The sequence below is a fragment of the Passer montanus genome, unplaced genomic scaffold (genome assembly GCF_014805655.1).
Source record: "Passer montanus isolate IOZ18808 unplaced genomic scaffold, ASM1480565v1 scaffold5, whole genome shotgun sequence".
NCBI classification, from domain to species: Eukaryota; Metazoa; Chordata; class Aves; order Passeriformes; family Passeridae; genus Passer; species Passer montanus.
In genome coordinates this window covers 17,807,332-17,834,937 of record NW_024369929.1, presented here as the reverse complement: position 1 = coordinate 17,834,937, position 27,606 = coordinate 17,807,332, and the positions used below count along the sequence as shown (strand labels likewise).

The following is a 27,606-nucleotide window of genomic DNA, read 5'->3' as shown; positions in this document are numbered from 1 at the left end:
AGCGCGCCGGGGGCCCGGCCCCGCCGGGGCTGGGGGCGGCTGGCCCCGCCTGGGGACCCGTCCCCGCTGCCGGCGGCGGGAGCTGGGGCGGCCTGGCTCTGCCCACGGTTTCTGGGGGGCCCCGGCCCTAAAGGGGTCGTGCCCAGAACTGAGCGTTTCAGCCCCAGCACACTGAGGGGCTACAGGGCCTGGATCGGGGGCAGCACCCGCTGAGCCCCTTCCTGGGGGCTCCTGGTAGCAGGGGTGGCTATGGGACACCCAGTGCCTGTGCACACAGCCTCAGGCATCATGATGAGATCCTTGTGGTGGCGGCGAGCTCAGGGAGTTTGGGGTAATTCAGGGCCCGGGCACCTCATGGCATGTATGGCTCTGGGGGGTTGGGGACAGCACGGCCGTGGGTGTCCCGAGTGGCACACGGAGCTGGTGGCTGGCAGTGTGTGTCAGCAGTACCCAGAGCTGCCGGGATCACGGCACTGAAACACTCACTGCCTGTGCTGCCTGGCCAGGGGTCCCCAGGCAGGGTCACGCCAGCAGCCCCAGGATGGTGGCCCGAGGGGGGACACAGCCCCCACTCCAGCCTGCGGGCAGCTCCGGGCAGTGCTGGGGGCTCTTGCATTTGTGGGCAGCAGAGGAAACACGGCCCCTGTCAGCCCCTCGGTGCCCCCTGCCCGGGCAGACACAGCGCTGCCTGCGGGGAGCACAGAGCCCCACACTCTGTCCTTATGCTCCGGCTGGGCCCCAAACCGGGGGATCTGTCGCCCCCTGAGGTGCCAGCCCCACAGCCGGCCCTGCCAGCACTCTGGTGTCCCCAGGGTGGCCAGGCAGGGCACACTGCAGTGGCACAGCGGGAGGGTGGCTGTGCTGTGGCCAGGGATGAACGGGCGGTGCCTTTGTCTGGGGCCTTCCCTGGGCCTGTGCCACATGGCCGCTCTCGTCCTCTGCTGGGGGGACTGCCCTGCCGCTGGCCTGACCTCGTCCTGCCGGCGCTGCGGTCACTGGGCGGCTCCAGCCGCGGGGCCAGGGCCAGGGCAGCCGGGGGGGCAGCTGGGGCGGCGGCCGGCAGCCCCCGAGCAGGCAGGCAGCCCCCGAGCAGGGCAGGCAGCCCCTGAGCAGGGCAGCAGCCCCCGAGCAGGGCCGGCAGCCCCCGAGCAGGGCCGGCAGCCCCCGAGCAGGGCTGGCAGCCCCCGAGCAGGGCAGCAACCCCTGAGCAGGGCAGCAGTCCCCAAGCAGGGCTGGCTGGGGCTGCAGGCTGCCGGCAGCATGGGCTGGGCACTGGGAGCAGGCACAGCGGGACCCCGGAGCGCCGTGACCCCCCCGCGCCGCCGGCCCGCGGCTCCTGCTCTGGTTAATGTTAAAGCCAGCAGACGTCAAGGACTGCCGCAGCTCCCCCAGCCCCTCTGCCGGGGGCTGCCAGCTCCAGGACTGTTTTTCCTCCCAGAGCAGGCTCTGCCCGTCCCATGTGGCTAAAAAAAGCCATCGGCTTGGCTGGGACAGCAGGACAACAAATTCCCAGCCCGAGCAGCCTCCTGGCAACCCTGGCACACTCCATGCACCTTCTTGGGGTGCCCCTGGTGTGCATCACCCCCGTTGTCGCTGTCTTCATCGTAGTTGTCCTCGTTGTCGTCGTCGTCCTCCTCCTTTGCTGTCTTCATCGTCCTCCTCCTCCTGCCCACGCGGGGCCAAGCGAGGTGAAGGTCCCCGGTGGAACAGTGGCAGTTGCCCTTGTCCTGCTGGATCCAGCTGCCGAGTCACGCGCCAGCCGTGAGCAGGGACGCTGGCTTCCATGTAGGGTCAGGCTTCCATGTAGTGTCTGCATGCCCCCAGCCCCACTGTACCCCCCCAGCTTCACATGGGACTCTGCAGCTGGGTTTGGTCCCAGTTCTAGGAGGGTTTTTACAGCTGCGTTTTTGATCCTGATGATGAGTGATGCCGGTTCCACGAGGGGTTTTGCAAACGGGTTTGGTCCCGGGGGGGTGGGGCCATTCGCAGTTCCACGAAGGATTTTAAACCGGTGTCTGATCCCCAGGTTTCGTTTCATTTCTGGTCCCAGGCAGGGGTTTGCAGCTAGGTCTGGTCCCAGGGGCTTTTGTTCCCTATTCCATGAGGGGATTTACAACCGGATCAGGTTCTGGGGGATTTGGTCCCTGATCCCTGTGGGGTTTGGCAACCAAGTCAGATTACGTGGGGGGTGGTCCAGATCCCACGCAGGGTTTTACAGCTAGATTTGGTCCTGGGCCAAATTTGGCCTGGCGCCCATTCCACGCGGCATTTTACAGACGGGTTTGGTCCCCGTTCCCCGTGGGGTCCGGCCACGTATCCCTAACCCGACGCACCCAGGGATGCAACATCCCTCCGGTGGGAGTGGGAGCGCTGCGGACCGCGGCCACCCTGTGCGGTAGCACGGGCAGCACAGGCCCGGCCCCACCGCGGGACCCCCGCGGCCCCTCCGGAGGCCCCACGAGGGGGCCGGGGCTCTGTCCCGCCCCGGGGCGGAGAGAGCCGCGCCCCGGTGTCCGCCCCGTCGTGTCCGCCCACGCCATGGCCGCCCGTTACCTCCGCGCTGCCCCGGCGCTGCTCCGCCTGCCCCGCTGCCCGCCGCCCGCCGCCGGCCAGGGCCAGCGCCGCCACTGTGAGTGGGGACACGGGGGCACGGGGCTCGGGCGCCCCGCGGGGCCGGCCCGCCTGGCGGGGAGCGCTGCGCGCCCGCGGCGGGCGGCTCGGATTCTTTCGGGGGGCGGTGTCGGGAGCGGGATCCGGACTCGCGCGCACCGCGGGCCGCTGCCCCCGCGCCGCGGCTTGCAGCTCGGTCTGCTCCGGGGAGGGTCGCTCCCGCTTCTGCGAGGGGGTTCGCAGATTACTTTGGTCCCAGGGGAGGTTGGTCCCGGCTCCACGTGGCGTTTTGCACTCCAGCTCGTACCTGGTCTGAGCCTGGTGCGGGGGGGGGTCGCTCAAGGTCCCGGGCCGGCGCGGGATTTTGCCCCCAGGAGGGTTCACTCCTGGTCCTGGTGCCACGCAGAGTTTTGTTGCCTATCAGTGCTCAGGTCCCACTCAGGGAGGGTCACCTCTGCTCTGGGTACCACGTGAGGTTTTACAGCCTGACCACAGACAGGTTTGGCACCCAGAGGGCTTTAGTCCTGGTCCAGGATCCACGCAGGGATTTGCACCTCGGTTTGTGCCTGAGTCTGGCCCCAGGGGATTGCACCTGCTCCTGGTTCTGGTCCCATTCTTGATCTCACTGAGGCGTTGGAGCCCGGTGTGGATCCCCCTCTGGGAGGAATGTGTCCCTGTCCCCCTCACGTGGTGGGTTTTGCACTCTGACCCCCACTCCAGCAGTGGTGGTCCCAATAACTGGCCCAGACCCCAGTGGGGCTTGCCTGTACCTGTGCCTGAGCCAGGGTGGCACCCACAGGATGCCTTGGCCCCACAGCAGGGTGTGGAGCTGTGGGACCAGGGGTGCACCCCTAACACCCCACACTGCTCTCCAGATGCCGACAAGCGGATCAAGGTGGCAAACCCAGTGGTGGAGATGGACGGGGATGAGATGACGCGGATCATCTGGGCCTTCATTAAGGAGAAGGTGATGGGGTCCTGCCCCAGGGACGGGCGGGTGTGCCACAAGTGGAGCTGGGGACTTGTACGGGGAACGGGTGATCCTTGTGCTGCCCTCTGTCTGTCCCTCCCGCCTCTGTCCCTCTGTCTGCAGGAAGCAGGTCGTAAAATGGGCACAACTACCAGAAGGACCTTTAAGTGAGGCGATTCCGGGCAGGGGGAGCTGTCTCACACAGGGAGGCCTACTCAAGGCAGGGGGATACTACCAGAAGGACCTTTAAGTGAGGCGGTTCGGGCAGGGGGAGCTGTCTCACACAGGGAGGCCTACTCAAGGCAGGGGGATCATCCTGCTCAGCGGAGCCACCGTGGGCAGGCAGCCAGGGCTGGCCATGCCGTGGTGCTGCTCCCCAGGCACCTCACACTGTCCCCCCATTCTGACGCTCTCCTGGCCCCTCAGCTCATCCTGCCCAACGTGGATGTCCAGCTAAAGTACTTCGACCTGGGCCTGCCACATCGGGACAAGACGGATGACCAGGTCACCATTGACTCAGCGCTGGCCACCCAGAAGTACAGCGTGGCTGTCAAGTGTGCCACCATCACGCCTGATGAAGCCAGGGTGGAAGGTGGGCAGGGGCAAGGGCCCGAGCTCCCGTCGCAGTGGCAGGGTGCTGAGCCTCCTGTCTGTTCCCCTTGGGATCAGCAGTGCCCTCCCACTGCCAGCTCAGGTTTCTGGTGGGTTGGAGGCTGCACCATACTCAGTGCTGTGCCCCCCTCCTCACCCTGGGGCCTCGTGGGTGCTGTTGGGACCCCATGGGCCTGGGGACACACTGACCTCTGCCCTGTGCCAGCCACGATCTCATGCTGGCTGTCCCTCCCCTTGCAACGCATGGCACAGTGGAGCTGGTGCTGGCAGTGACCATGTGCTTCAGGGGGGCTGGGGAGCGGTCATTCAGGGGTCCCATCTGCATGCCCCACAGAGTTCAAGCTGAAGAAGATGTGGAAGAGCCCCAACGGCACCATCCGAAACATCCTGGGGGGGACGGTGTTCCGGGAGCCCATCATCTGCAAGAACATTCCTCGTCTGGTGCCCGGCTGGACCAAGCCCATCACCATTGGCCGCCACGCCCATGGAGACCAGGTGAGCCAGCGCAGGTGACCAGGTGAGCCAGCACAGGTGACAGGGCCGGCAGCCTGTGGCTGGCCAGCAGCTGCCTCCACCCCTGCCTGACGCTCTGCCTGGCCCTGCAGTACAAAGCCACCGACTTCGTGGTGGACAAGTCTGGGACATTCAAGCTGGTCTTCACGCCCAAGGACGGCAGCGGCGCCAAGGAGTGGGAGGTGTTCAACTTCCCCGGCGGCGGCGTGGGCATGGGCATGTACAACACGGACGAGGTACGGCTGGGGCTCGGGGGCCCTGCGGGGCAGCATGCCCTGCCAGCCCGGGGGATGCCAGGCTGAGGGACAGGGGCTCCTGTGCTTCCCTTGCAGTCCATCTCCGGCTTCGCGCACAGCTGCTTCCAGTACGCCATCCAGAAGAAGTGGCCGCTCTACCTGAGCACTAAGAACACCATCCTCAAGGCCTATGACGGGCGCTTCAAGGACATCTTCCAGGAGATCTTTGATAAGTATGGACCTGGGGGGGGTCAGGGCTGTCCTGGGGCGCTGGCAGTGAGACCCACGCAGGGTGAGCACGGCTGACCCCTGGCCCGGCTCCCAGGCACTACAAGACGGAGTTTGACAAGCTGAAGATCTGGTACGAGCACCGGCTCATCGACGACATGGTTGCCCAGATGCTGAAATCCTCCGGCGGCTTTGTCTGGGCCTGCAAGAACTACGACGGGGATGTCCAGTCAGACATCCTGGCCCAAGGTGGAGCAGGGTAGGGTGTGCTGGGCTCTGCAGCATCACCCTGGGGGCTGTCCTGACCGCTGTCCCACCGCAGGGTTCGGCTCCCTGGGGTTGATGACCTCTGTCCTGGTGTGTCCGGATGGGAAGACCATTGAGGCCGAGGCCGCCCATGGCACTGTCACCCGCCACTACCGGGAGCACCAGAAGGTGGGCAGAGCCTGTGAGCTGCCTGTGCCAGGCTGCCCACGGCGTGCTGTCCACACCAGAGCGCTGACCTCTCTCTCTGCGCAGGGACGACCCACCAGCACCAACCCCATTGCCAGCATCTTCGCCTGGACACGCGGCCTGGAGCACCGCGGCAAGCTGGACAGCAACCCTGACCTCATCAAGTGAGCGGGGGGTCCGTCCCCGGGGCAGCTCCCTGCCAGCAGCTGCTCTGGTCGCAGTCGTGGCAGGGCCCGTGGCACCAGCTGTGCAAACTGTCCCCAAACCTGTCCCAGGTTTGCGCAGACGCTGGAGAAGGTCTGTGTGGACACGGTGGAGAGCGGGACCATGACGAAGGACCTCGCCGGCTGCATCCATGGCCTTGCCAAGTACGGGTGGCTCGGGGCAGAGCGGGGGCAGCCACCTGCACTAGGGCAGCGTGGCTGCACGGGTGACCATGCAGGGTGGCCACAAGAACAGCATAGTGACCACAGGGACGGGCTGGCCCTGCAGGGCAGCCTCAGGGGTGTGACCAGGAGCTGGCTGTGCACAGTGGCCACAGGTAGCTGCTGGCCTCTCTGGACAGTCCCAGGGTCTCGGGATGGCTATTTTATTCACTATTGATTGGGCTGGGCAGGGGCCACATCCTGGACGCAGGGCTGTGGTGCCTGTGGGGGGAGGCAGGCAGGGACCCCCACCAATCCCTGTCTGTCTCCCCAGTGTGAAGCTGAATGAGCACTTTGTGAACACTACCGACTTCCTCGATGCCATCAAGAACAACCTGGACAAGGCTCTGGGCAAGAAATAGGAGACAGCTCCCCCATCTCTGGGATGGATGGGGCTGGGCGGGGCCCAGTGCCCCCCAACTCCCCAGCACAGCTCAGGAACAGTTCAATAATTTTTCTAAAGTTTTCTTAGGAGTGTTTTTAAAGCTTTTGTAGCAGGGGAGTGTAGGGGTGGGGGACGTGTGGGGGTGTGTCTGTCCTGCCCTGATTCATGTACCCCGTAACCGTTTGGTGCCATTAAATGTCTCCCCAGCCATGGCACAGCACCTGGCACAGCTTTACACTGCGGGCACAGGGGGCAGCCAGAGCCCTCAGCTCAGCCTTGCCAGCTTGGGGGGGCCTGCACTCCAGCATTTTGGCATTATGGGGTTCCCAGCCCTGCCAGGCTGAGGAAGGGTCAGGGCTGGCCAAGGCTGTGGGGGTGTCCCCAAGATGCCCCAAGGCTGGCAGGGGTAGCAGGCACACTGCCGTGTGGGGAACTGAGTGGAGCCACACCCAGCCCCAGCCCAGGGCTTTTGGGGATGGGGCAGATGCTGCTCAGCCACTGACACGAAGTGTAGGGTGTGTGGGGTCAGCACAGGTGTCCCAGACCCTCTGCCCTGGCTGGTCCCTGGGTCCTGGTGCCTGCCAGGACCCGATGCAGCTCTGGGTGCTCCTCTGCCCCCCAGCAGAGAGTGAAGAGCCCAAAGAGTGGTGCCAGAGTCAGCACTGCCCCAGCTGCCCCCCTGCCACCTCCTCCTCCAGCCCAGAGCAGCTGGGGGCAAGGAGGGGGTGCCAGTTCCTCTGCCCAGGAGCCCGCTCTGGTGCTCAGCCCCTCGCCACCCCCTCTCCCCACACAGACCACACAGCTTACACGGGTTTACAAAGCACATTGGTTGAAGGGAACTGAACTCAGTGAAAAGATAAAACCAACCACGCGGCACATCTGAAAAAAATAAATTACTTTCAAAATACCATCATTTGCTGGGGCTGGGCTGGGTTTGCCTCCCCTGGCTCCACCGCTGGCTGCAGCTCCAGACCCAGAGCTGTGGGCACTGGCTGCGCCCTGAGCTTCTATGAAAATACTCTGTTCTTCATCCCAGGGCCTGACACAGGGGTGAGAGCCCCAGGGTGAGTGGGAAATGCAAACCCACCTCCTCATGCGGGCAGGGGCTTCTGCCCGTCAGGGGAACCCCTGTGCACAGAGGGGGGACCCAGGAGGTAGAATAATTAGTGATGCTCATCATCTTGCTCCACAGCAGCCCCTTCCATCCTTACTCATTCAGTGATCTGCTGGGTCATGCCTCCCCTGCCTGCAGCTTCAAGTCACCAGGTGCAGGGTGCAGGCAGGAGCAGGGGGGCAGCAGCAGAGCCAAGGCAGTTCCAGCAAAGTCTTCTGGACATGCCTGTGTTCCCCAAGCCCAGTGGAAGCCATCCCTCCAGCTCTGGGGGGCCTGGCTGGGTGCCTCAGCCCCTCTTAACGCCACCAAGCCCCCACATCCCCACCAGCCTGGGCTACAACATGTTGTAGTAGGCCATCTCCTTCATGGCCTGCTCGGCCAGCGTGTGCTCGTCTGGGGGGTTGCCCACAGCCCCGTAGCCGTAAGAGTTCTCCTCCTCGAAGTCATCCATCTCCTGCTGGCCGTCCAGCTCAGTGTGATCAGCCCCAGCCAGCTCCATCATGGCATCTAGGAGTCAGCACAGGGGCATGCGGTGAGGGACCTGTGGGGAGGGCTGGGGCCAGCAGCTCCCCCCTCCCTGGGTTTGGAGCCCAGAACTGCCTGGGAGCCACAGCCCTGCTTGATCTGGGCTGCCTGGGGGGCAGCCCTTGGGCGAGAAGATGTGAGCCTGCCGCAGCCAGCCCAGCCCAGCCCAGCCCAGCCCAGCCCAGCCCAGCCCAGCTCCCAGGGCTGCGGGGCAGTCACGATGGCCAGCCCGTGCTGGGGACCCACCTTGGCTGTCCAGGCTGATGTCCATCACGCCGTGCTTGACCTTCATGTGCCGGCTGAGGTTGCCCTTCAGGTTGAACTTGCTGGAGCAGTAGGGGCACTTGAAGGGCTTGCTGCCGGCGTGCAGGTGCATGTGGCCCAGCAGGTTGTACATGCGGTTGAAGGACTTGCCGCAGACCTGCCGGCAGCCAGCCCACGGTCACCCCGAGCTGGCAAAGGCTCTGCAGCACAGACCTGGCCCCGGGGTGCCCCGGGGCTCCACCAAGACTAACGGGGCTGCTGCCCTCCTGCAGTCCCTCCTGGCTCCTGCCCAGAGCAGTGGGGCTCCCTCCCTCCTCCCGCTCGGTGTGGGGATGCAGTGCTGATGCTGCTGGGAGCTCCAGAGCAGCCAGCGCTGCTCAGAGAGAGGCACTGGCTGCCATTCAGCACTGCTCCCGTCGCAGCTTGGAGCAGATATTCCATACCCAAACGAGCAGGGGAGGCACCACAAAGCTGCTTCCATGCCCAAGGGCTCAGCCTGGCCAGATTCCTGTGGGCACAGCACAGCAGGACCCGTGCTCCCACATCCCCAGCTCCACCAGCCCCAGTCCCACCGGTACCTTGCACTTGAAAGGCTTCACAGGTGAGTGCACGATCATGTGGGTCTTGAGCGTCTGCTTCTGCACGAAGGTCTTGAAGCAGATGTGGCACTGGTAGGGCCGGACGCTGGTGTGGATCAGCATGTGCCGCTTCATGTTGGCCTGCAGGGTGAACTCCCGCCCGCACACCTCGCACTTGAACTCCTTCACGCCCTGCCGGGGGGAGAGCTTGGGCAGACCCAGGCACCGGGCCACACGAGGGGGCCAAGAGTGGAGAGGGGACCCCATGGGCAAGGGATGGGCTCCTCGTGCTGAGCACAGCACGGGGTGTATCTGAGCGCCCAGCAACGTGCAGGGGCTGTGGTGGGGGCTGGAGTCAAGTGCCAGCTCTGCTCTGGGGCTCAGCCCAATTGCTCCCCATTAACGAGACCAAGGAAAAGGGCAAGCACCCACACACAGCCTGCCCAGAGGGGCTCTGACAGCTCCTGGACAGGGCCCCCCAGGTTACCCTGCAGCAGGTCTGAAACTCCCTCCCCGAGGAAGGGAACCCCCAGAAGGGCAGAGGCTGGGTCCCAGAGGCCCCCTCACTGCATGTCAGTGACCCCAGCTAATGCCAGCCACAGGTGCTACTGCCCCCCTGCACCACCCACCTCCCCCCAAGACTGGGGGCACTGGGACACTCCTCTCCACCAGCACCCACATCCAGAGCTGGCACATCTCTGGGCACGATGAGGGCAGCACCCCAGAGGACCCTGAGCCCCTACCTTGTGCGTGAGCGAGTGCTGCTTGAGGTGGTGGATCTGGCTGAACTCCATCCCACACTCGGTGCAGACAAAGGGCCGGACGTTCTGGTGCTTCAGCATGTGGTTCTGCAGCTGGCTGCGGTAGTGGAAGGACTTGCTGCACTCCAGGCACTGGTAGAGCGTGGGGCCCTGGTGCGTGGCCAGGTGCCGCTTCAGCTGGGTGAGCGTGGAGAAGTCCAGCCCGCACTCCACGCACACGTGGCAGCGCCCGCTCTCGTGCTTCACCTCGTGCGCCTTCAGCTCGCTGGGGTAGGCGAAGCCGCGCCCGCAGAAGCGGCAGCTGTAGGGCTTGATGTCGGTGTGCAGCAGCATGTGCCGCTTCAGGTGGCTGGTCTGGGTAAAGGCTTTGCTGCACACCCCGCACTTGTGGGGCCGTGTGCCCTGGTGGGTCAGCAGGTGGGTCTGCAGGTGGCTGGGCTGCTTGAACAGCTTGTTGCAGTGCGGGCAGGAGTGGGGCTTGATGCCGTTGTGGCCCAGGATGTGGGTCACCAGGTTGTACTTGGAGGTGTAGGACTTCTCGCACATGCGGCACTGCCAGCGCTTCTGGCGGTCCCCTGCCTCCACCAGGTAGGAGTCGTCGATCTGCACGTTGATGTCCAGCCGGTCCAGCTGCGCCTTCCTGCTGTGCTCGCTGGTGCCGCCGGCCGCCTCCAGCTCCCCCGGCTCCTGCCAGCCACAGCCCTGCTCGCTCTTCACCTGCTCGGGGGACGCCGGCGCGGGGGCCTCCGCCTCGCCGGGGGACGGGGCACCCGCCTCGAAGGTGCCCACGGTTTGCGGGGCCCCCCCGGTGCCGCCGGCCAGGTCACTGCCCCTGCGCCGGCGCTCGGTGCCCTCCGGCTCCCGGTGCCGGCGCAGGTGCCGCAGGCGCCGGGGGGGCTTCCTGCTGAAGGTGCCCAGGTCGATCATCTTCATGGCACCGCTCTGCGCCACCGCCTCCTGGCTCGGCTCTGGGGGCTGGGGCGCGTGGCCGGGCTGCCCCTCGCCCTCCTCGTCCTCGGGGACCGACGCGTTGTACGGCGGCTCAGCCTCCACCTCTGCCTTCTCACTCTTGACCTTGGGCATCAGCCTCACGGGCGGCCTCTTCCTCCTCCGGGCGTGCTTCTCCAGGGAGGAGTCTGCCTCCAGGGCGTCCTCGTCCTGCCCATCCCCAGGCGCCTGCTCCTCACCCTCAGGCTCCCCTGGCTCCGTGCTGGCACTGTCCAGCTGCTCCCCGGCCAGCCCCGGGAAGAAGCCAGTAGGGGTGACGGTGGCCCCGAGCAGCTCATTGTCGGACACCAGGCCCAGGACAGCAGCCTGTGCCAGGGACAGCACCACCACGGCGTCCGTCTGCGTCCCGCACTCGCTGAACCGATCCATCTCTCGCTGCCGGCCTATGCCGTCATGGCTGAGGAGGAGAGACACGGCCTGAGCCCCTGGCAGCCCCCGCCACAGGCACTGCGCCTCGGGGGCTCAGCCCAGCCGTCACCTCCTCCTCAGGGAGCCCAGACTGGCACCAGGGATGCCAGCTGTGTCCCCAGCACCACACACCCAGGATGTGGGGACAGTGGCCCCAGGGGTTTCCACTGTAGGGTTGGGGCGAGGGGGGAAGCTGGGATCCAAGGAGGGAAGCTGGGATCCTGCCCACTGTCGGCCTCTCTGGATGGGCTATCAGTTTGGCTGCTTGCATGCCCTCAGGCTCCTAGAGTGACTCCAGGGAACAAGTGCCCAGCAATCTGGGAACCGGTCACAGCTGAGAGTGGCTCTGAGCTCGGGCAGGAGCAGCACAGGGAGCACGGACGGGGCCCAGACCCACCACCGGGACACAGGCTGCCTGGCAGCGGGGCTGGGCACAGGCAGAGCTGTGCTGGCCCAGCCCTGGTGGCTGGCAAACCCGCCCTGGGGCTCCCAGCACCAGCACGGCACCCTCCCCCAGCGGGGACAGCCAGGAGCTTCCTCCTGCCGAAGGAGTGTTCTCCTAAACACAATTATTCCTGCAGCTACAACAAAGAAATCGTGCGGGGGAGGTGAAACGGGATAAATTCTGAGCCAGATCCTGTCACAGTCCCAGGAGAACCCCAGAGCATGAGGAGATGGTGGGATGAACCTCCGCTGTGGAGAAGGGAAACCCCACAGTGCTGGCCATCATCCCTGCAGCCAGGTCGGCCAGAGGGACACTGAGCATGGCCGGGGACATCGGCCTCTCTCTCTGTGCTGCTGGCAGTGCCTGCTCCTGCCCACCCCAAGGTGTCCCCTCATGGCACTGCCCTGCGCCCGCAAACACCGGCCACAGCACGGGGCACGGCACGGGGCACGGCACGGGATGGTGGGGAAGGTCGAAACCAGTGTGAAAAAGACAGAGAAGGGGGGCAACACCAAGCCTGGCCACAGCCCCGGCGGCTCCGGCCCGGGCCCAGAGCAGCCGCTGAGGGGACCCGGCCCGGCCCGAGCTGCCGGGGCGAGGTCTGAGCACCCCGGGGCCCGGGCAGCCCTGCCCTGCGGCAGGACACGGAGGAGAGGGAGAGGATGGGGGTGGGAGGAGGAGAAGGAAGGGGATGAGGCGAGCACTAGTGCGGAGGCAGCGAAACAAAGCACGGAGTGGGGGAGGGCGGCGGCGGGAAGAGGAGGAGGGCTGGGAGGAAGAGCAGGGCTCAGCGAGGGGGGCGGCAGCTGGCCTGCACCGACAGCCCCGCGCCGCGCCACGCCGCCTGGGACCCCCTCCCGAGGGACCTGAGCTGGGACCCCGAGCTGGGACCCCTCCCGAGGGGCCCTGAGCTGGGACCCCCTCCCGAGGGGCCCTGAGCTGGGACCCTGAGCTGGGACCCCTTTCCCTGGGACCCCGAGCTGGGACCCCCTTCCGAGGGGCCATGAGTGGGACCCCCTTCCCCTGGGGCCCTGAGCTGGGACCCCCTCCCGTGGGACCCTGAGCTGCCCTCGCAGCAGAGGAGAGGGGACACGGGACGAGGTCCCAGCTCTGTCCCCACGAGCCCAGCGTGGCAGAGGGGTCAGTGCCCCCCAAAACAAGCCCGAGACAGGAACAGCGCACCCGCATGTTGCCCAGACCGGAGAATCTCACAGGAACCCCAAAGAGAGGCGCTGAGGGGACAGCGGCCGCGGATCAGGCGCTGCGGAAGGGGACAGCCCCCCGCTCGGCAGGAAAGCCCGGCCCGTGCCGCACACGCTCCGTGCCCGGTCCCCGTGCCCGCTCCCCGTGGCACACACGCTCCGTGCCCGCTCCCCGTGCCGCACACGCTCCGTGCCCGGTCCCCGCGGCGCACACGAGCGCGGTGCCGCCGCCGCTCCGCCCGGAGCCGCCCGGGAGCCCGGACGGGGCACGGCAGCCGCTCCGCTCCCCGCCCGCACTTCCCCGTTCGCGGCTGGATGCACCATTTCCCCACGCACCGCCCAGCCGGCTGGGGTCACGCATTTCAGCTCCCCGGACCCCGCAGCAATGCCAGCCCTGCCCCCAGCCCGGCCAGGCCGGGGCTGCTGTGCCCAGCAGGGACACGAGAGCTCCCCGGCCCCTCCTCTGCCCAGCCCGGAGCTGTGGCTGCACCCGCAGGCTCGCACCCCCACGCTCAGGGCCCCTCCGGTGCTGCTGCTGGGAACCGAGCCCTCCTCCAGCCCGAACAACCTGCCTGTTCAAGGCCAGCCCTTCGCGCCAGGCTCGGGTCCCTCGGGCTCGCTTACCCTCGCCTGCCACCCTTGTCCCAGCTGGGGACGCGGCTGCAGTGTCCCCCGTGCCAGGGGCATGTGCCAGCTCCCACTCCACTCACCCACCAGGCTGGATGCACCTGGGTCAGCAGTGGTGCCCGCTGCCCCTGACCCTTTGGGGTTGTGAAATTTGGGGTTCTTTCTTCATTTTTCCTCCCACTCCGAGGTTTAGTTTTGGTGCAATCTCTCCTCCCATGTTTCCCAACACATCTGGGAAGATGCAGGCTCTGTCCTGGCACATCCTGCACAGCCTGCCCTCCCTTGCCCTGGCTGCTCCTCTCAGAGCCTCCACCAGCTCCTCACGCACCACCTGCTCACTTACAGTAGGCTTTTTTCATGGCTTTCACTTCTTTGTGCTATTTCACTTCCATTTCCCTCTCTTGCTCCATGATTAGCTCCCCAAACTCTCACTTCTCACTGGCTCCATTCCCAGTCCCCTCGCCGGCCCAGAGGCAGCAGCACTCCCCAGCCACTGCTGCAGGGAGGGGAGGCCCAGGTACCCAAAATCCAAAGGGTTTGGGGATTGATGCACTTCTGAGCCTGCCAAGGAGCCCACCCTGCCGCCAGGGCTGTGTCCCAGCTCAGCCCTCAGGGTGAGGGCAGCCACCCGAGCAGTGCCAGCCCAGCAGCCTGGCTCACCTGACGCTGCACGGGCTCCCAGGCTGCCTGGCAGCCCCGCTGCCACAGAGCAGGACATTCAGCACTTGCTGCTGGCTAGCCCCACTGCAGGACCCCCACGGCAGGACCCCCACTGCAGGGCTCTCTGCAGGACCCTTCTGCAGCCCCTCTGCTCCCAGTGCCTGGGGTCCTGGGAGGTCCCCTGGGGACAGATGTGTGCTGCAGACCTTGGGGAAAAGCTCCCAAGGCACAGGATTGAGCCTCAGGACAAAGTGAGACCCTGGGCATTTGGGGCTCTCACTGGGGAAGGGGGAAGTAAAACTGTTCAAGACTTTTTACCAGAAAATGGCTGATAATGGATCTGATATTTGTGAGGAAACCTTTGATTTTATTTTCCCTTCTTTCTCAAAAGCAGCCTTCATTTAAATTTAATAAAGGGGAAAACAGGCTTTCATCTTGCCTGCAGATTTCACATAAAGCTGCTCAACCCCCCACAATTTCAAAAAGAAAAATGTTGTTTTCCTGAAAATCACAACTAAAATTATTCTTAAACCTGACCCAGCATGTCTGTCCTGCAGCAGCCCAAGGATCTGGGGTCACCCTGGCTGCACTGCTGGCCCTGGCTCTGTGCTGGTGGTGTGTGCCAGGGGCTGACCCACAGAGTGGCTCCACGCACCGTGGCAGAACCAAAACTGGCACTTCTTGCCCCAGAACTGACCCTGATACAGAGGAACTGCTGTAAAAATGAGCCAAAGCTCTGAGAAACGGGCAGGAGCCACAGAAAACAAATACCTGTTTAAATTCACTCAGTGTTTCCACACCAGATACTGTCAAACCACATTTGTAAAGGAAAACTTTTGTTTTAAGGAAAACTTCTCCAGAAGAAAGAAACCTGCACGGTCAGGGGCTCCGAGAGCCACAACCTCCAGCCAGTGACAGACGTGACATCCCAGTGTCACTGAAGGGCCTCTGGGTGCAGGGAGAGCAGTCTCCGGGGGCTTTGGCTTCACCAAACAAAGGACACAACCTGGCGTTTGCAGAGGGATGCTGAGAATGTTTTTAGTAAGAGCAGCTGGAAAACCAAGTTGGGGAAAGTGAGGCCCTGGGAGAGGCAAGGGCTCATGGAGGAGAGGGGTTATCAGAGCACATCAAACCCTCCCCAGCCCCTTCAGGGGCATTTCCTCTGAAAGCATTCCACAGAACTGGGATACTCTCACTCTGATTGCTGTGTCCATCAGTCAGAGGGAAATATTTACCCTTTGAAAATGCATGGTTGTTGGCAAACTCTGACTGGGAACGGTTTCAAATAACCAGAGGTTACCAGTGCTGCAGAACAAAGTGTGATGAGCACAGAGCTGCCTGGTTCCTCCATTACCTGCCCAGGGATCTGGGATCCAGCCCTGGCACCTGGGGTGAGCGGGTCAGGCTCGGACAGCAGCAGCTGAGGGACAGAGCTGCCATCCAAACGCTTTTCCCAGCACACAGGCACGTGTGCTGAGCTGAGACATGCCACTCCTGCTTCCTCTTCTGCTGGAAATCCCCTTTTTCCTCCTTCTGACACTGAGGCTTTATCCCTCTGTTCCTCCTTCCCTCTGCTGCTCCATCTCTCTGTTCCTCCTTCCCTCTGCTCCTCTATCCTTCTGCTCTTCATCCCTCTGCTCCTCCATCCCTCTGCTCTCCATCCCTCGCTCCCCACCCCCAGTATCCTCTGCTCCTCCATCTCTCCAGTTGCTCCCTCATTCTTCCCGTTTCCCTGGCAACGCCCATCTCGCGCCGAGATCTGTCCCCTCTCTCCCTCTTATCTTTCTCCTCTCTCTTTCATCTCTCTCCTAATCTCCCTCTCCATTCTGAACCTCTGTCCTTTGCTTCCTTTCTCTCCCTCTCCCATTTCATCTCCTGCGATGCCTCCTCTATCTCAGGGTTACAATTATTTGAATCTCACTTTAAAGAAATGATCTGTTTAATTAACCACCGGGCCCTGGCCCCGCTCCCGCCCTCTGCAGCCTGGCACGGCCCCTGCCCACACCCCAAAGTGCCTCCTGGCCGAGGACAGTGGGGTGACAGTGCCCTGCCACCCCCTCCAGCACCTGGCAGCCCTGACCCGCAGCCCTGACCCGCAGCCCCTCCTGTCCAGCCTGCACTTCTCCCAGAAAAGATGGGACCAGGTGATCCCTGAGGTCCCTCCAGATCTGGGATTCCATCACTCCATGGTCCTAACACAGCCAGCACAGAACAGCAGCTCCTGTGCCAAGATCACCCTCGAATTCTGGGTTACAGCAAAACAAGGGGAGACGACAATGCATGTGGGAAAGGTGTTTCCTGAAAACCAGAGCCCTGACTGCATCCATTTGGGCGTGGGGGTAAGGGAAAGGGGGAGGAAGGCAGGCTGCTCCCAGCTCTGGGGACAGTGACAGGGACAGGGAGCCTGGCCCTGGCTCGGGGTCACCTCCAGGGAGCTCCTGTCCTGTGGCACAGCCAGGAGCCACGGGCCTGCCACCAGCACTGTCCCTGCCCTGGGGAGGAATCTTCAGGGAACTTGGTATGGGCTGAGCCAGAGCAAAGGCTGCAGCCAGCGTTCTGCTCTGGCCAGGGGCGGTCTGTGAGCAGCCAAAGCTGCACCAAAACCACACCAAAACTGCATCAAAACAACACCAAACCATCACCAAAGCTGCACCAAAACCACACCAAAACTGCATCAAAACCACACCAGAACCTCACCAAAGCTGCATCAAAACCACACCAAAACTGCATCAAAACAACACCAAAACATCACCAAAACTGCATCAAAACCACACCAAAACTGCATCAAAACAACACCAAACCATCACCAAAGCTGCATCAAAACCACACCAAGACTGCATCAAAACCACACCAGAACCTCACCAAAGCTGCATCAAAACCACACCAAAACTGCATCAAAACAACACCAAAACATCACCAAAACTGCATCAAAACCACACCAAAACTGCATCAAAACAACACCAAACCATCACCAAAGCTGCATCAAAACCACACCAAAACTGCACCAACACCTCACCAAAGCCCCACTGGAGCTGCCCCAAAGCCACCAGTGGTTCATGCCCAGAGTGCTGCCCGGGCAGGGAGCACTTGGGAAGGGGATTCTTCTTGGCCCCACCTGCCTCCCCAAGGAGCTCCCGTTGCTGTGCCACAGGGCTCAACATCTCCTCCCTCAATTTGCAGAGCAAACTGATCATGCCTCAGGCCTGCTCTTCCGGGAGCAGGGCAGCAGGGCAGCGGTGACAGCGAGCCGAGCTCTGGTGGCACCTGGAGCAGTGAAGGGCCCAGCCTCACCTGCTGAGCGAGGGCTTTCCTCAGAGCCACGGGGCTTGGGGAGGTGTGAGAGCACTGTCAGTCCTCTGGGGAAGGGCTGAGCTGCAGCTTGTGTCCCTCTGCTCTGAGCACAGTGACTGACCACGACCGAGGGGCACCTGCCCGCCTGGCACCCGCACACCTGGCACCTGCACACCTGGCACCCGCACACCTGGCACATCCCACGTGTCCTCAGGGGCTCCTGCGTGAGCCCCCCACTCCCCTCTGGAGCCAAGACCCCCTCCACTCCCACCCCTGTGCACGCAGGTGTGTGCTGCAGCAGAGAGGTCCAGGAGCTGCCTTTAGCCTCACCCCCAAAAATGCTGCTGCTCTGAGCCCAGAGGCAGGGAGAGCCTTTAAATCAGGTAACTGGGGAGGGGTGAGCTGAGGGACCTGGGCCCCTCTGGCAGCTCTGACCCCAGAGCGCCGGTGCTCCAGGGGTTTGGGACGGCAGAAAATGGGTTCTGCCAGCAGCAGGAAGGGCCCCAGCCCTGCTGCTGTCCCAGCCTGGCTTCAAAGGCTCCACACTGAACCCTCGCTCTGCCTTGGAAAACAATTTTTGCTTTTAAATGAAATAAACAGGGAAAGAAAAGACTTTCAAGTTCCTCCTTGCTGTAACGGCTTCTCCCCGGCACAGTCCCTTTCCTCTCCGAAAATAGCCGAGCTATTCAAAAGAGATGCGAGAAGAAAAAAAGGAACTGAATAGAGGAAAAGGGAAAGAAAAAAATGGAGCCCCAAGGGGGTGGAGAAAAACAGAATGAAAAGACAGCAAAAGTAAAGAAAAGGGATGAAAAATAAAGGAGGGGGAAGAGAGAGACAGACAGAGGAGCTTTGAAAAGAAAGAATGCTGCCAGCCTGAATACAGGGAGCAGGAAAAAAGGGCCCTGAAAAGAAAGAGCCGGCTGGAATGACCTCTCATTCAGGGCTGTGCCAATCACCGCCGCGATGGAAATCCTTTCTTCTTCCCTGCATTCTCTCTCTTTCCAGCGGGGGCAGAGGGAAGAGGAAGAAAGGGGAGCTAATTCTCAGCACAGCAGAAAATAAATCTGCTCTTTGCGAAGACCCTGAAAGGCACCGAGGCGCTGACAAACCCGTTCCCAGCACTCACACACAGATGGGGACAGAAAGGAAAGGGACTCAGCAACGGGACCACCTTCACCTCCCCACTGCTCCTCTGGAAAATGAAGGAGCAAACACCCCAAGCAAGTGGGAATTCAGGTCAGCCCCCAAAAGCTTGAAGGGAAGGATCAGGGATGGCTGTGGCAGAGGCAAGCCCAGGGGCTGGTGCTGCAGGGAGCAGAGGGCCAAGGGTGGGTGCAGCCCCTTCTGCCCTGCAGGACCCAAACCTGCCAGCACCAGCCTTGCCCGGAAAGGCCCAGCAGGGCTTCTGCCCGGGTCTGTGAGTCCCAGCACTGCCCCTGTGCCTCTGGCATCCTCAGCAGAGGCAGGGGTTGACAGAGCCTCGTGTGTGGAGATGGACCAAAGTGCCCAAACAGCCCCAAATGAACCAAGGTGCAGGAGAGCAGTGCTGGGGTGGACAAAGGGAGCTGACACCAGAGGGATGGAGCCCACCAGGACAGCAGGTCCTCTGGGACAGAGGCAACAGGCAGCCTGGTGTCCTGCAGAGACCCGGGTGTGATCCCATCCAACCCCAAAGCAGCCCAGGCTGAGGTGAGAGGAATGTTCTGAGCCCCTGTGGCATCCCTCCTGCTGGACACAGCTCCTGCTCAGCATCCCCAGGCCTGGGGTTAATCATAAACTGCTGGGACTTGGGACAGAGCCATAAACGTGGCCAGAGGTCTGAGGAGACAACACAGGCAGGAGGAGCTCGGGAATCCTGGTGTGTGACCCAGCTGGCTGTGAAAGGGGAAACCCAAAACGGTACAAACCTGTCAGCCCAAAGGGAACAAAGGATGTGAAAGAGCTGCAAGGAAGATCCCCACAGGGGGAAGGGTCTCACTTAAGGGTGTTACTTTCAGGAGCATCGCTGCCCTTATGCCTGGGAACAATTTCAGTCCAGTTTTGGTGTTCCCCTGAGTGGAGCCCGTCCATTCTGCAGGACAGTGGCTCCTGGGCCTGCCTGTCCCTGTGTCCCCAGGCTCTGCCCTGTGCTGGACTGCGAGGACAGAGAAATGGAAACACAGACCCGTCCTGGCACCAGCAGTGTCCCAGCACAGCTAAGGGCAGCGAGGAAGGCAGACACACAATCCCTGTGTGACTGTTCAGTGTCCCACGGGCACTGGGGAGCACCCCCTGAGCCCGCACCCCGCAGACACTGCCCCTCAGAGCCCCCCAGCCCCCAGGAGCCCCAGCACACACAAACAGCTCCCCACGGCTCTGCTGCAGCTCACCCCAGCCAGGAGGGAGGGCTCCTGCAGGGCTGGGGCTGCTGTGCCCCCCAGCCGGGCACTGCTGAGCTCTGCCACCACCCCGTCTGCTGTCCCTGCTGCAGGGCTGGGCAATAAGTTAATCACAGCCGAGGGGCTCTAATTTGAGCGTGATAATTAATACTCAACCGGGTAATCCTCCACGTGTGTGCCTGCTGGAGGGCTGTGTGGGCAAGGCTGCAGGGCAGGGGGACACTTCATGCTGTGTCTGCCCTCAGCTCCGACTCTGAGCCTGTTCTGCCCTGGAGAAACTGCCCCTGTGTGCCACAGCCCTGGGACACCCCTGAGCACAGCACAGCAGCCGCAGTGTGCCCCAGTGCAGGTCCCAGTGAGTGAGGCACAGCTGAACCTGCACGGGGGACACCGACCTCCAGCTCTGTGGCTCAGGAATCACCTCTGGCACAAGGAATGGCTGTGGGGCTCAGCCCACGCAGCCAGTCCCAAACCCAGTGAGTGCCTCTTCCCACAGGCCCCAGGTGGAGCAGGGGAGGGAAGCAGAGCTCTGCACCACGGCAGGAGGAGGTATGGGCAGGAACGGGGCAGCACTGAGCCCCCTTCCACCCACACCAGGCTCTGCACCAGGCCACCTGGCACTGTCCCACTCCCAGTTTCCAACAACAAGGCTCTCTGACGTGTCCCACCATTACAGGAACAAACCCAGCTGCACAGCTGCCAAGACCACTTCTACTTTCAGATCCCCAAGGTGGGAAGTGTTTCAGATCCTTTTCTGCCCAGCTGAGCAGGTCAGGAACGAGTGTTTGGGAGGCTGGCTTGGACAGAGGGAGCAGGAGGCACTGGACAAGTGGAGGCAGTTCGTGAACTCCCAGCTCAGGACTCATCCAGGCCAGGTGTGGACGACACATCTCCCCACATGGCCAAAGCCAGCTGTGCCTGCTGCCCCCACAGCACCTCGGAGATCCACAGCAGCACAGGACTTTCCTGGGGGAAGGCAGAGCTGGTCTGGGGCTGCCTCGCTGCTGCCAGGTCACAGGGCCAGGGTGAAACGCAATTCCCACTCATAGCCCGTGTGCTTTTGTGTGCCCTCATGCTGTGAAAGCCCCTGCAGTGCTCCTGACTCTGGGCAGAGGCCAGGATTTTATACACAAACACACATCTTTCTCTTTTGCAAAGGAGCTGGAAGAGCAGGGTCTGGCACTGCTGTCCCGTGTCAGTGGCTGGACAGGTGACACAGACACAACCTGGCACCCCGGGAGCTCGCTGGGAGCACTGCCCAGGGCCCCGCAGCTCGGGGCTGTCCTGCTCCCGAAAATGGAGCCCGTGCTGGATGAACCTGGCCTGGGAGCTGCCAGGGGTGGGTCACTGCCTGGCATGCAGGGCTCGGACAGGGCTGGCTGGGTGATGCAGGGGATGCAGTGGGAAATCCCGCTCATGAGCGGGAGGGTGGGGACATCTGCACCATTTGCTCATCCTAATTAATATTTCCCAAGGTCTCAGTGAGGCTGGGCTGTCTCTGCCTTGGTTCTGGCAGCTCTGGCTCGCCCTGCGCTCTGTACCCCTTGCTCTCCCTGTTCTCACCCCAATCTGCACAACCCCTGCACTTAGTGCACTACCATAAACACACACAATACCCAGCTGCTGAAATAACTTCCTCTGTGTGCCCCTCGCTGATAACCAACAGCCACAGCAGCCCACTGGAGCCCCCAGGCTGGGCCAGGCAGGCAGGGATGGAAGGGAAGGGGCCCAGCAGAGACTCAGAGCTCTGATGGGGGAGACCCGTCCAGCTCTGCCCACGGCTCTGCCTCTGGGAAAGCATTTTTCTGCAGGGGCACTCCTGGCCCCAGGTCAGAGCTCCTCTGAGGGATGTTAGCTCCCAGAGCTGGTGCCCCCTCAGCCACAGGCACATGAGGGGGCTGCAATCATGGAATCACCAGGGCTGAAAAACACTCTGAGATCACGGAGTCCAACCGCTCCCCAGCACTGCCAAGGCCACCACTAAAACATGTCCCCAGGTGCCACGTCCACACATTTGAACACTCCCAGGGCTGGAGACTTTGTGCACAGCAAGCACAGAATGGCCACAGCAAGGCCAAACTGATGGCTCAGCAGCAAACCGAGGGCACAGCCAGCAGGGCAGGGCAGCCTGTGCCTGGCAAGGGCAACTCAAGCTCAACAAACTGACAAAGAACTGACTGCCGTGGAGCAGGGAGGTGTTTGGGCTGGGAGGTTACGATGCCTACATTGTGGATGGCAGCAGGGTCAGGATTCAGAGTAGGAAGTCCTTTGTGAGGAAGGAGTCCCTGATCTGCCTGGTCACTGCAGCATCTCTTGGGGAGGTTGGGATGAGCAGGCCAGGCTGCCCTGAGGCTTCTGTGATCTCAAAGGTCCTGTCAAACCAAAACGGTTCCGTGGCTCCAAGGAGAAGCTCTCCCTTCAGAGCAGCCTGTCATGGGTTGGACAAAGGGAAACCTCCTGCCTGTTCTCCAGCTTGCTCATGGATTGCAGTCCTGGGCCCAGAGGAACTGGAAACCACCCAGTCCCCAGTTAAACCCCCGAGCCAGGGGCTGGTGCTGCGGGACATGGGGAGGGCCTGGGATGGTGGGTGTGGGAACAGACCAGAGCTGAGAGAAGGGAAAAGCAGCCAGGAGCACACCCGGATTAAAACTTGAAAGTGAAAGAAGGGGAGAGACAGAGCTGGTTAAACCGGGCTAGCATGGTGAGGGACAGGGTGCCAGGAGAGAGGCAGAGAGGGGAGAAGGGCCTGACACCACAGAGAATGGGCATGAGACAATGCTGCTGCTGAGAAACAGGAAAGATAAATTTAGAGGCAGTGGTGAGCACTCTTCCTCTGGAAGCTCTGCCTGTCCTTCCTCCCCCTGCTCTCCTTGTCCAGGTCACCCCCAGCACGGGCAGGACGCGGGCTCCAGCCTGGTGTGGCTCTGATGGCTGGGGGCCATCCCGGGGGACAGCCAGGGCTCAGTGCAGGCAGGAGCAGCCCCCAGAGCAGCCCCCAGAGCAGCCCCTCACTGCCCACCCTGGCTGCTCGTGGCTCCCACCCGCAGTCCCCAGGAAATTCCTGTTCTGCATTTCCCAGCACGGCACGGGGTGTGCCCTGCCCGGGCACGGAGGAGAAGTGGAAGTAAAACAATGAGCAGGGCTCTGTGCTGCTTCCTGCCCCCTGCCCACACTGCCCAGCACGGCCAGGCTCTGCTCCCTGCCAAGCCCTGCCGGGCCAGGGTCTGCACAACGACCTCAGGGCTCCTCCCAGGGCCTGAAGGGGCTCCAAGAGAGCTGGAGAGGGGCTTTGGACAAGGACCTGGGGTGCCAGGAAGAATGGCACCAGACTGCAGAGGGCACGGAATGTCACAGGTTTGCCTGGGGAATTCTCTGGGCAATCTCCCAGAGAAGCTGTGGCTGCCCCATCCCTGTCAGTCGAGTTGGATGGGGCTTGGAGCAACCTGGTGGTGAATCTCCAGGGCCACAAAATGTGCCCTGTCCTACCAGAGCTCCTGCCTCGTGCAGCCATGGTGCTCCCCAGTATCCTGGGTCATCCCTGGAGAAGATTCACCCGAACTTTCTGCAAGTTTGTCTGCAGAACACCCAGACACTGGTCACTTGAACTGAAAACTGTGACACTTTGCAGGGAACATTGTCCAAACACTCTGAGGACCAGGAGGTGGACAGGGACAGGGACACTGCAGAGCTGCCCAAAGCTGCTGACATATTGTTCCTGTTAATTTTCACTAGAAATACTCGACTGTCACTCAAACGACAGGATAGCTGCAAGGAAAGGCCATGAAAAGTCAAAAACCTGTTTCCCCCCTTTCATTTAAAGTTTGGGAAAGAAAGTTCATCATTGCTTGTTCCCTTTGGGGGCAAGCCCTCTGTTGAAGCTGCAGCCAGGCGAGCAGAGCAGCCTCCCTGTGTCCAAACACAGACCCCCAAAGAGACAAACACAGACCTTCCTCCACAGCTCGGCAGGAGCACCTCCTTCCCCTCTGACACACCACATCTCACTGTGCTTTGGGCAGAAACTGGGATTGAGGCAAAGCCATGCTGGGCCCGGGCTGTGCCAGGTCTTCTCCCACAGCCACTTCCAGGGTGAGGGAGAGGAGGGGAGGGTGTGCAGGGGCAGAGGAGAAAATGTGGGACAGAACCAAGGGAGAACACTTGTCACTGATCATGGTGTCTGTCCCCAAGGCCAAGTCCTTGGGAAGGGCATGACTCACCCTGAGGACTCCAGCCACAGCAGCACAGAGGATGGGATGGGGCACTGCTGGCACATCCCATCCCATCCCATCCCATCCCATCCCATCCCATCCCATCCCATCCCATCCCATCCCATCCCTCCAGCCCCTCTGTGGCACACGTGCCCTGAACAGGTATTTGGGGCACTCCAGGAGCTGGCACCTGAGCCCAGACAGGTGGGCTCTGTGGGCCAGGGGTGTGATGTGGCTCAGGAAACCAAACCTGGGAGCAGGGAGCAGAGGGCAACAAACCCAGCAGGAAGCCCCCTCGACACCAGGCTAGCCCTCATCCCCGCACTGCTCTGGCCTGGCAGCCCCAGGGACGTGCCCAGAGACTGGGCTGAGCTGGAGCTGACCTCTGCACCAGGAATGAATGACTGAAATGAAGGAGTGCAGGCAGCCCCTCTCATGGGCTGTGATGCTGAGGCTGCTGTCTCCCTGTGACCCCTCGGGGTCCCATGAGAGCCATGCCTGGAGCCTGCCTCCCCCCAGGATGCATTTGTTTAACCCTGTGGCCAGCCTGAGCCCCCACAGGGTCCGGCTGTGCCTGTGGGAACCACCTGGATCCACAGCTCAGGGGAGCCAGCCCAAACCTGGGCTAGGGGAGCGACCGAGCCTGGAGCACGGCGTGGGGAACAGAGCGAGGTGTGGGGCACGGGACTGAGGTGTGGGGCACGGGACTGAGGTGTGGGGCATGGGACTGAGGTGTGGGGCACAGGACTGAGGTGTGGGGCATGGGACGGAGGTGTGGGGCACGGGACCAAGGTGGGGGGCACGGGACTGAGGTGTGGGGAACAGGGCGAGGTGTGGGGAACAGAGCGAGGTGTGGGGCACGGGACTGAGGTGTGGGGCATGGGACTGAGGTGTGGGGCACAGGACTGAGGTGTGGGGCATGGGACGGAGGTGTGGGGCACGGGACCAAGGTGTGGGGCACGGGAGCAGGGTGTGGGGTGTGGGAGCTGGTGGAGCTGCAGGCTTTGCAGCAGGTGGGGCCAGGCTGCAGCCCGGGGCAGGTCAGGCTCTGGGCTGCCCCTGCTCACCCTTCTCCTCCTGCACAGCTGCTCACAAGAAAAACCCTAATGCTGGGAGCGAGGTGTGGGGCAGGGGAGCAGGGTGTGGGAGCTGGTGGAGCTGCAGGCTTTGCAGCAGGTGGGGCCAGGCTGCAGCCCGGGGCAGGTCAGGCTCTGGGCTGCCCCTGCTCACCCTTCTCCTCCTGCACAGCTGCTCACAAGAAAAACCCTAATGCCTGACTAATTAATCCATTATAACTAATTTATCCATGGCACCCTGTTATGGCCAGCGCTCCGGAGGGCTTTCACACGGCTCCCCTCGGTGCCTTGCTCGGCTGCAGGGCTCAAAGGCCCCCCGGAGCCCCCCGGGGTTCCCCGGGGTGCTGCGGGCTGCAGGAGGAGCGGGACCCGCCTGCTGCGGGCCCAGCCCGCACGGCCACCCCGCACTCCCGAGCGCTCTGCCCAACACGGGGACCCCCGGAGCCCTCCCGCGGGCCGCGGCAAACACCGGGAACCTGCCGGGCTGCGGGGAGCGGAGCCGCGGCGGGCGCGACCCCGGCCCGAGCATCCCCCGCGCCGCCGGTCCCTCCGCCCGCGACCCCCGCCCGCAACAGGTCACGGACCCGCCCCGCGCCTCCCCGCAACTTTCCCGGCCGGGAAACTTTGCGCTGGGCCACGGGGAAAGTTCTGGGGGGGCCCGGGAGGGCGGCCCGGCACGGAGCGGGACCCCCGCCCGCCCGCTCCGCCGCCGCCATCGCTCGGTGCGGCCGGCGCGGGGGGCGGGGGCTGCGCTCCGGGGGCGCGGGGGGCCCCTGAGCACTCACCGGCGGCTCCTCGGGGCGGCGGCGGCGGCTCCGGGCCCGGCGCTGGGTGCGCAGGAAGGAAGAAGGAGGGAATGAGGCAGGGCTGACGTGAAGGGATGCAAAGCAGCTCCTCCTAACTCGCCCGCCCTTCATCTTCCTCCCCCTCCTCAACTTGCCCGAGCACCGCGAGCCGCCCCCCCGCCCCGGCAGCGCCTTCCACCGGAGCGGGGCCGCCTCGGGACCGGACTGGGGGTCCGGGGGGGGCCGGGGTGGGAGCGGTCCCTGCGCCCATTATGTCCCCGCCCGCGGCACAGGGGTCATTCCCTAGCTGCCCCTCGTTCGGGGGGCTGTGACCCACGGAATGGTGCCGAGGAGGGGGTCCCTTCTCAGGACACCCACATCCAGCTGGGCGCCTCTGCTCCGCCGTGCGGGAGGGAACGCTCACGGGCACCCCAAAAAGCTGGTGGGGATTGATGGCAAGGACTCCCCTCGCCCCAAAACGGGACGGCAGGAGTCAGGGCTGCTACAGGAATTGGAGGGGCTTGGGGGGATGCCGTTCACCCGACACAAAGAGGCGGAGGGAAGGCCGCGGTGGGCGGCAGGAGGCGGCCGGAGGAGGGGTGTGGGAAGGGAAGGGCAGCGGGTGACCCTGAAGTTGCAGGGTCTGGGAAAGGGGGTGCTCTTGGCTCCCCCAAAAAGGGAGAGTTACGTGGCCGTGGGGATGTGGTGGCAGGGGGCGGCTGGCCCCAGAGGAGGGACGGGGGAGATGTGGCACGGGAAGGAGAGAGGGTGGCAACAGCCAAGGATCTGCGGGCTTGGCTCCCGTCGTGAGGAGGAGGAGGAGGAGGAAGAGGAGCCGGAGGAGGGTCCCCCGCAGATGGAGCACGCGAGGCAGCCGCGTTGGGCTGGTGTGTCGGGAGCCTCCCATCTCCATGGAAGCAGGTGGCGCCGGCCGGGCTAATCGCGGCACAGAGAGTCTCCACACGCAGCCCTTTGTCTGGGCTCACTTCTGCTTTTCTGCTTTGGCTTTTTCTGCGCTCGAGGTGAAAGCTGAGCTGCCCGCCCTGTCCCCCCGCCGCTGCCGGTGCTCACAGCCCCCGCCGGTCCGGGGCCCCCGGCGCCCCGGCACGTCCCGCTGCTGCCCGGCCCGGCGCGGCGCCGCTGCGGCCGGCACATGGCGGGGCACGGAGCGCCGCGCCGGGCGGGACGCGGGGGGACACGGAACAAAGGGGGCGCACAGCGGGACGCAGGGCGGGGCGCACCGTGTGACCCGGAGCGGAACCGGGCCGGGCCGGCCCCGGCACCGCCGGCTGTCAGGCGGCCGCTGCCCGCCCGCTCCGGCCAATCACGACGCGCATTCAGAAGGATGCGGGCACCTCAGCCAACCAGAGCGCGGGTTCAAGAGGACGCGGCCATGCCAGCCAACCAGAACGCGGGTTGATGAGGCTGCCGCCTCGACCAATCAGAAGGAGGAGGCCCGCGGCCGCAGGCGCCCCGGCCAATCGGGACGCGCGGAGTGCCGGTCGGTCCCGCCGCCGGTCCCCGCCCTTTCCCGCACTGACCGTCCGTGCGTGCCCTGCGTGTCCCGCGCCGTGCCGGGCATCCCGGGCAGCGCGCCGTGCCCGCCGCTGCCTCGCGGGACTGCCCCGCCCTGCTCGCACACTCCCCAGCGCAGGGCGCTGCTGCGGGCGCTGGCCGGTGCGTGCCCCGGGCAGGGGCCGGTGAGCGCCGCTCCCGCCGGGCAGACAGCGCCGCTGGCCCTTTAAAGGAGGGCGTGGCCTATCACAGAGCCCCGCCCCCCGCGAGCCGCCGGTCCCGGCGGGGCGGGCGCGCCCCCTGGCGGCGGCGGGGAGCGGCGGTGCCGGTGG

General features: G+C 63.7%; 3 protein-coding genes across 10 annotated transcripts in view; 1 reads left to right on the top strand and 2 right to left on the bottom strand.

Moving 5' to 3' along the window:
* Positions 1-1,683, bottom strand: part of SEMA4B (semaphorin 4B) — a 13,651-nt gene extending 11,968 nt beyond the window's left edge. The window contains exon 1 of the mRNA XM_039722911.1: positions 1,554-1,683. Coding sequence (XP_039578845.1) covers positions 1,554-1,652 — 99 coding nt within the window. The 5' untranslated portion in view covers positions 1,653-1,683. The remainder of the gene's footprint in view (positions 1-1,553) is intronic.
* On the top strand, positions 1,653-6,649 carry IDH2 (isocitrate dehydrogenase (NADP(+)) 2). 3 transcript variants are annotated; one of them, XM_039722935.1, is made up of 11 exons: positions 1,653-1,785; positions 3,486-3,577; positions 4,007-4,172; positions 4,527-4,687; positions 4,798-4,941; positions 5,038-5,174; positions 5,267-5,418; positions 5,492-5,604; positions 5,689-5,786; positions 5,898-5,990; positions 6,322-6,649. In XM_039722935.1, the coding sequence occupies exons 2-11, from the start codon at positions 3,527-3,529 to the stop codon at positions 6,407-6,409; spliced, it is 1,203 nt and encodes a 400-aa protein (XP_039578869.1). In that variant the 5' UTR covers positions 1,653-1,785; positions 3,486-3,526; the 3' UTR covers positions 6,410-6,649. The 3 variants fall into 3 exon arrangements, with proteins under 3 accessions (XP_039578869.1, XP_039578870.1, XP_039578871.1); XM_039722936.1 differs by having other exon boundaries at positions 1,756-1,790; XM_039722937.1 differs by lacking the exon at positions 1,653-1,785 and adding an exon at positions 2,479-2,629.
* A 591-nt stretch (positions 6,650-7,240) lies between these two features.
* Positions 7,241-27,593, bottom strand: ZNF710 (zinc finger protein 710). Of its 6 annotated transcripts, none has more exons than XM_039722916.1 (5): positions 27,301-27,593; positions 9,657-11,079; positions 8,914-9,105; positions 8,318-8,492; positions 7,241-8,053 (listed from the first exon to the last, which is right to left on the bottom strand). In XM_039722916.1, the coding sequence occupies exons 1-5, from the start codon at positions 27,339-27,341 to the stop codon at positions 7,881-7,883; spliced, it is 2,004 nt and encodes a 667-aa protein (XP_039578850.1). In that variant the 5' UTR covers positions 27,342-27,593; the 3' UTR covers positions 7,241-7,880. The 6 variants fall into 6 exon arrangements, with proteins under 6 accessions (XP_039578850.1, XP_039578851.1, XP_039578852.1 ...); XM_039722917.1 differs by having other exon boundaries at positions 8,914-9,096; XM_039722918.1 differs by lacking the exon at positions 27,301-27,593 and adding an exon at positions 25,760-26,846.
* Positions 27,594-27,606: the final 13 nt, after the last annotated feature.

Excerpts from the sequence above, each read along its gene's own strand:
- IDH2 (XM_039722937.1), top strand. The coding sequence starts at position 2,539 with ATGGCCGCCCGTTACCTCCGCGCTGCCCCGGCGCTGCTCCGCCTGCCC. Across the intron at positions 2,630-3,485 it reads CCAGGGCCAGCGCCGCCACT|ATGCCGACAAGCGGATCAAG; the intron begins GTGAGTGGGGAC and ends ACTGCTCTCCAG. Across the intron at positions 3,578-4,006 it reads GGGCCTTCATTAAGGAGAAG|CTCATCCTGCCCAACGTGGA; the intron begins GTGATGGGGTCC and ends CTGGCCCCTCAG.
- ZNF710 (XM_039722916.1), bottom strand. The coding sequence starts at position 27,341 with ATGCCCGGCACGGCGCGGGACACGCAGGGCACGCACGGACG. Across the intron at positions 9,106-9,656 it reads AGCACTCGCTCACGCACAAG|GGCGTGAAGGAGTTCAAGTG; the intron begins GTAGGGGCTCAG and ends TCCCCCCGGCAG. Across the intron at positions 8,054-8,317 it reads CATCAGCCTGGACAGCCAAG|ATGCCATGATGGAGCTGGCT; the intron begins GTGGGTCCCCAG and ends GCTGACTCCTAG.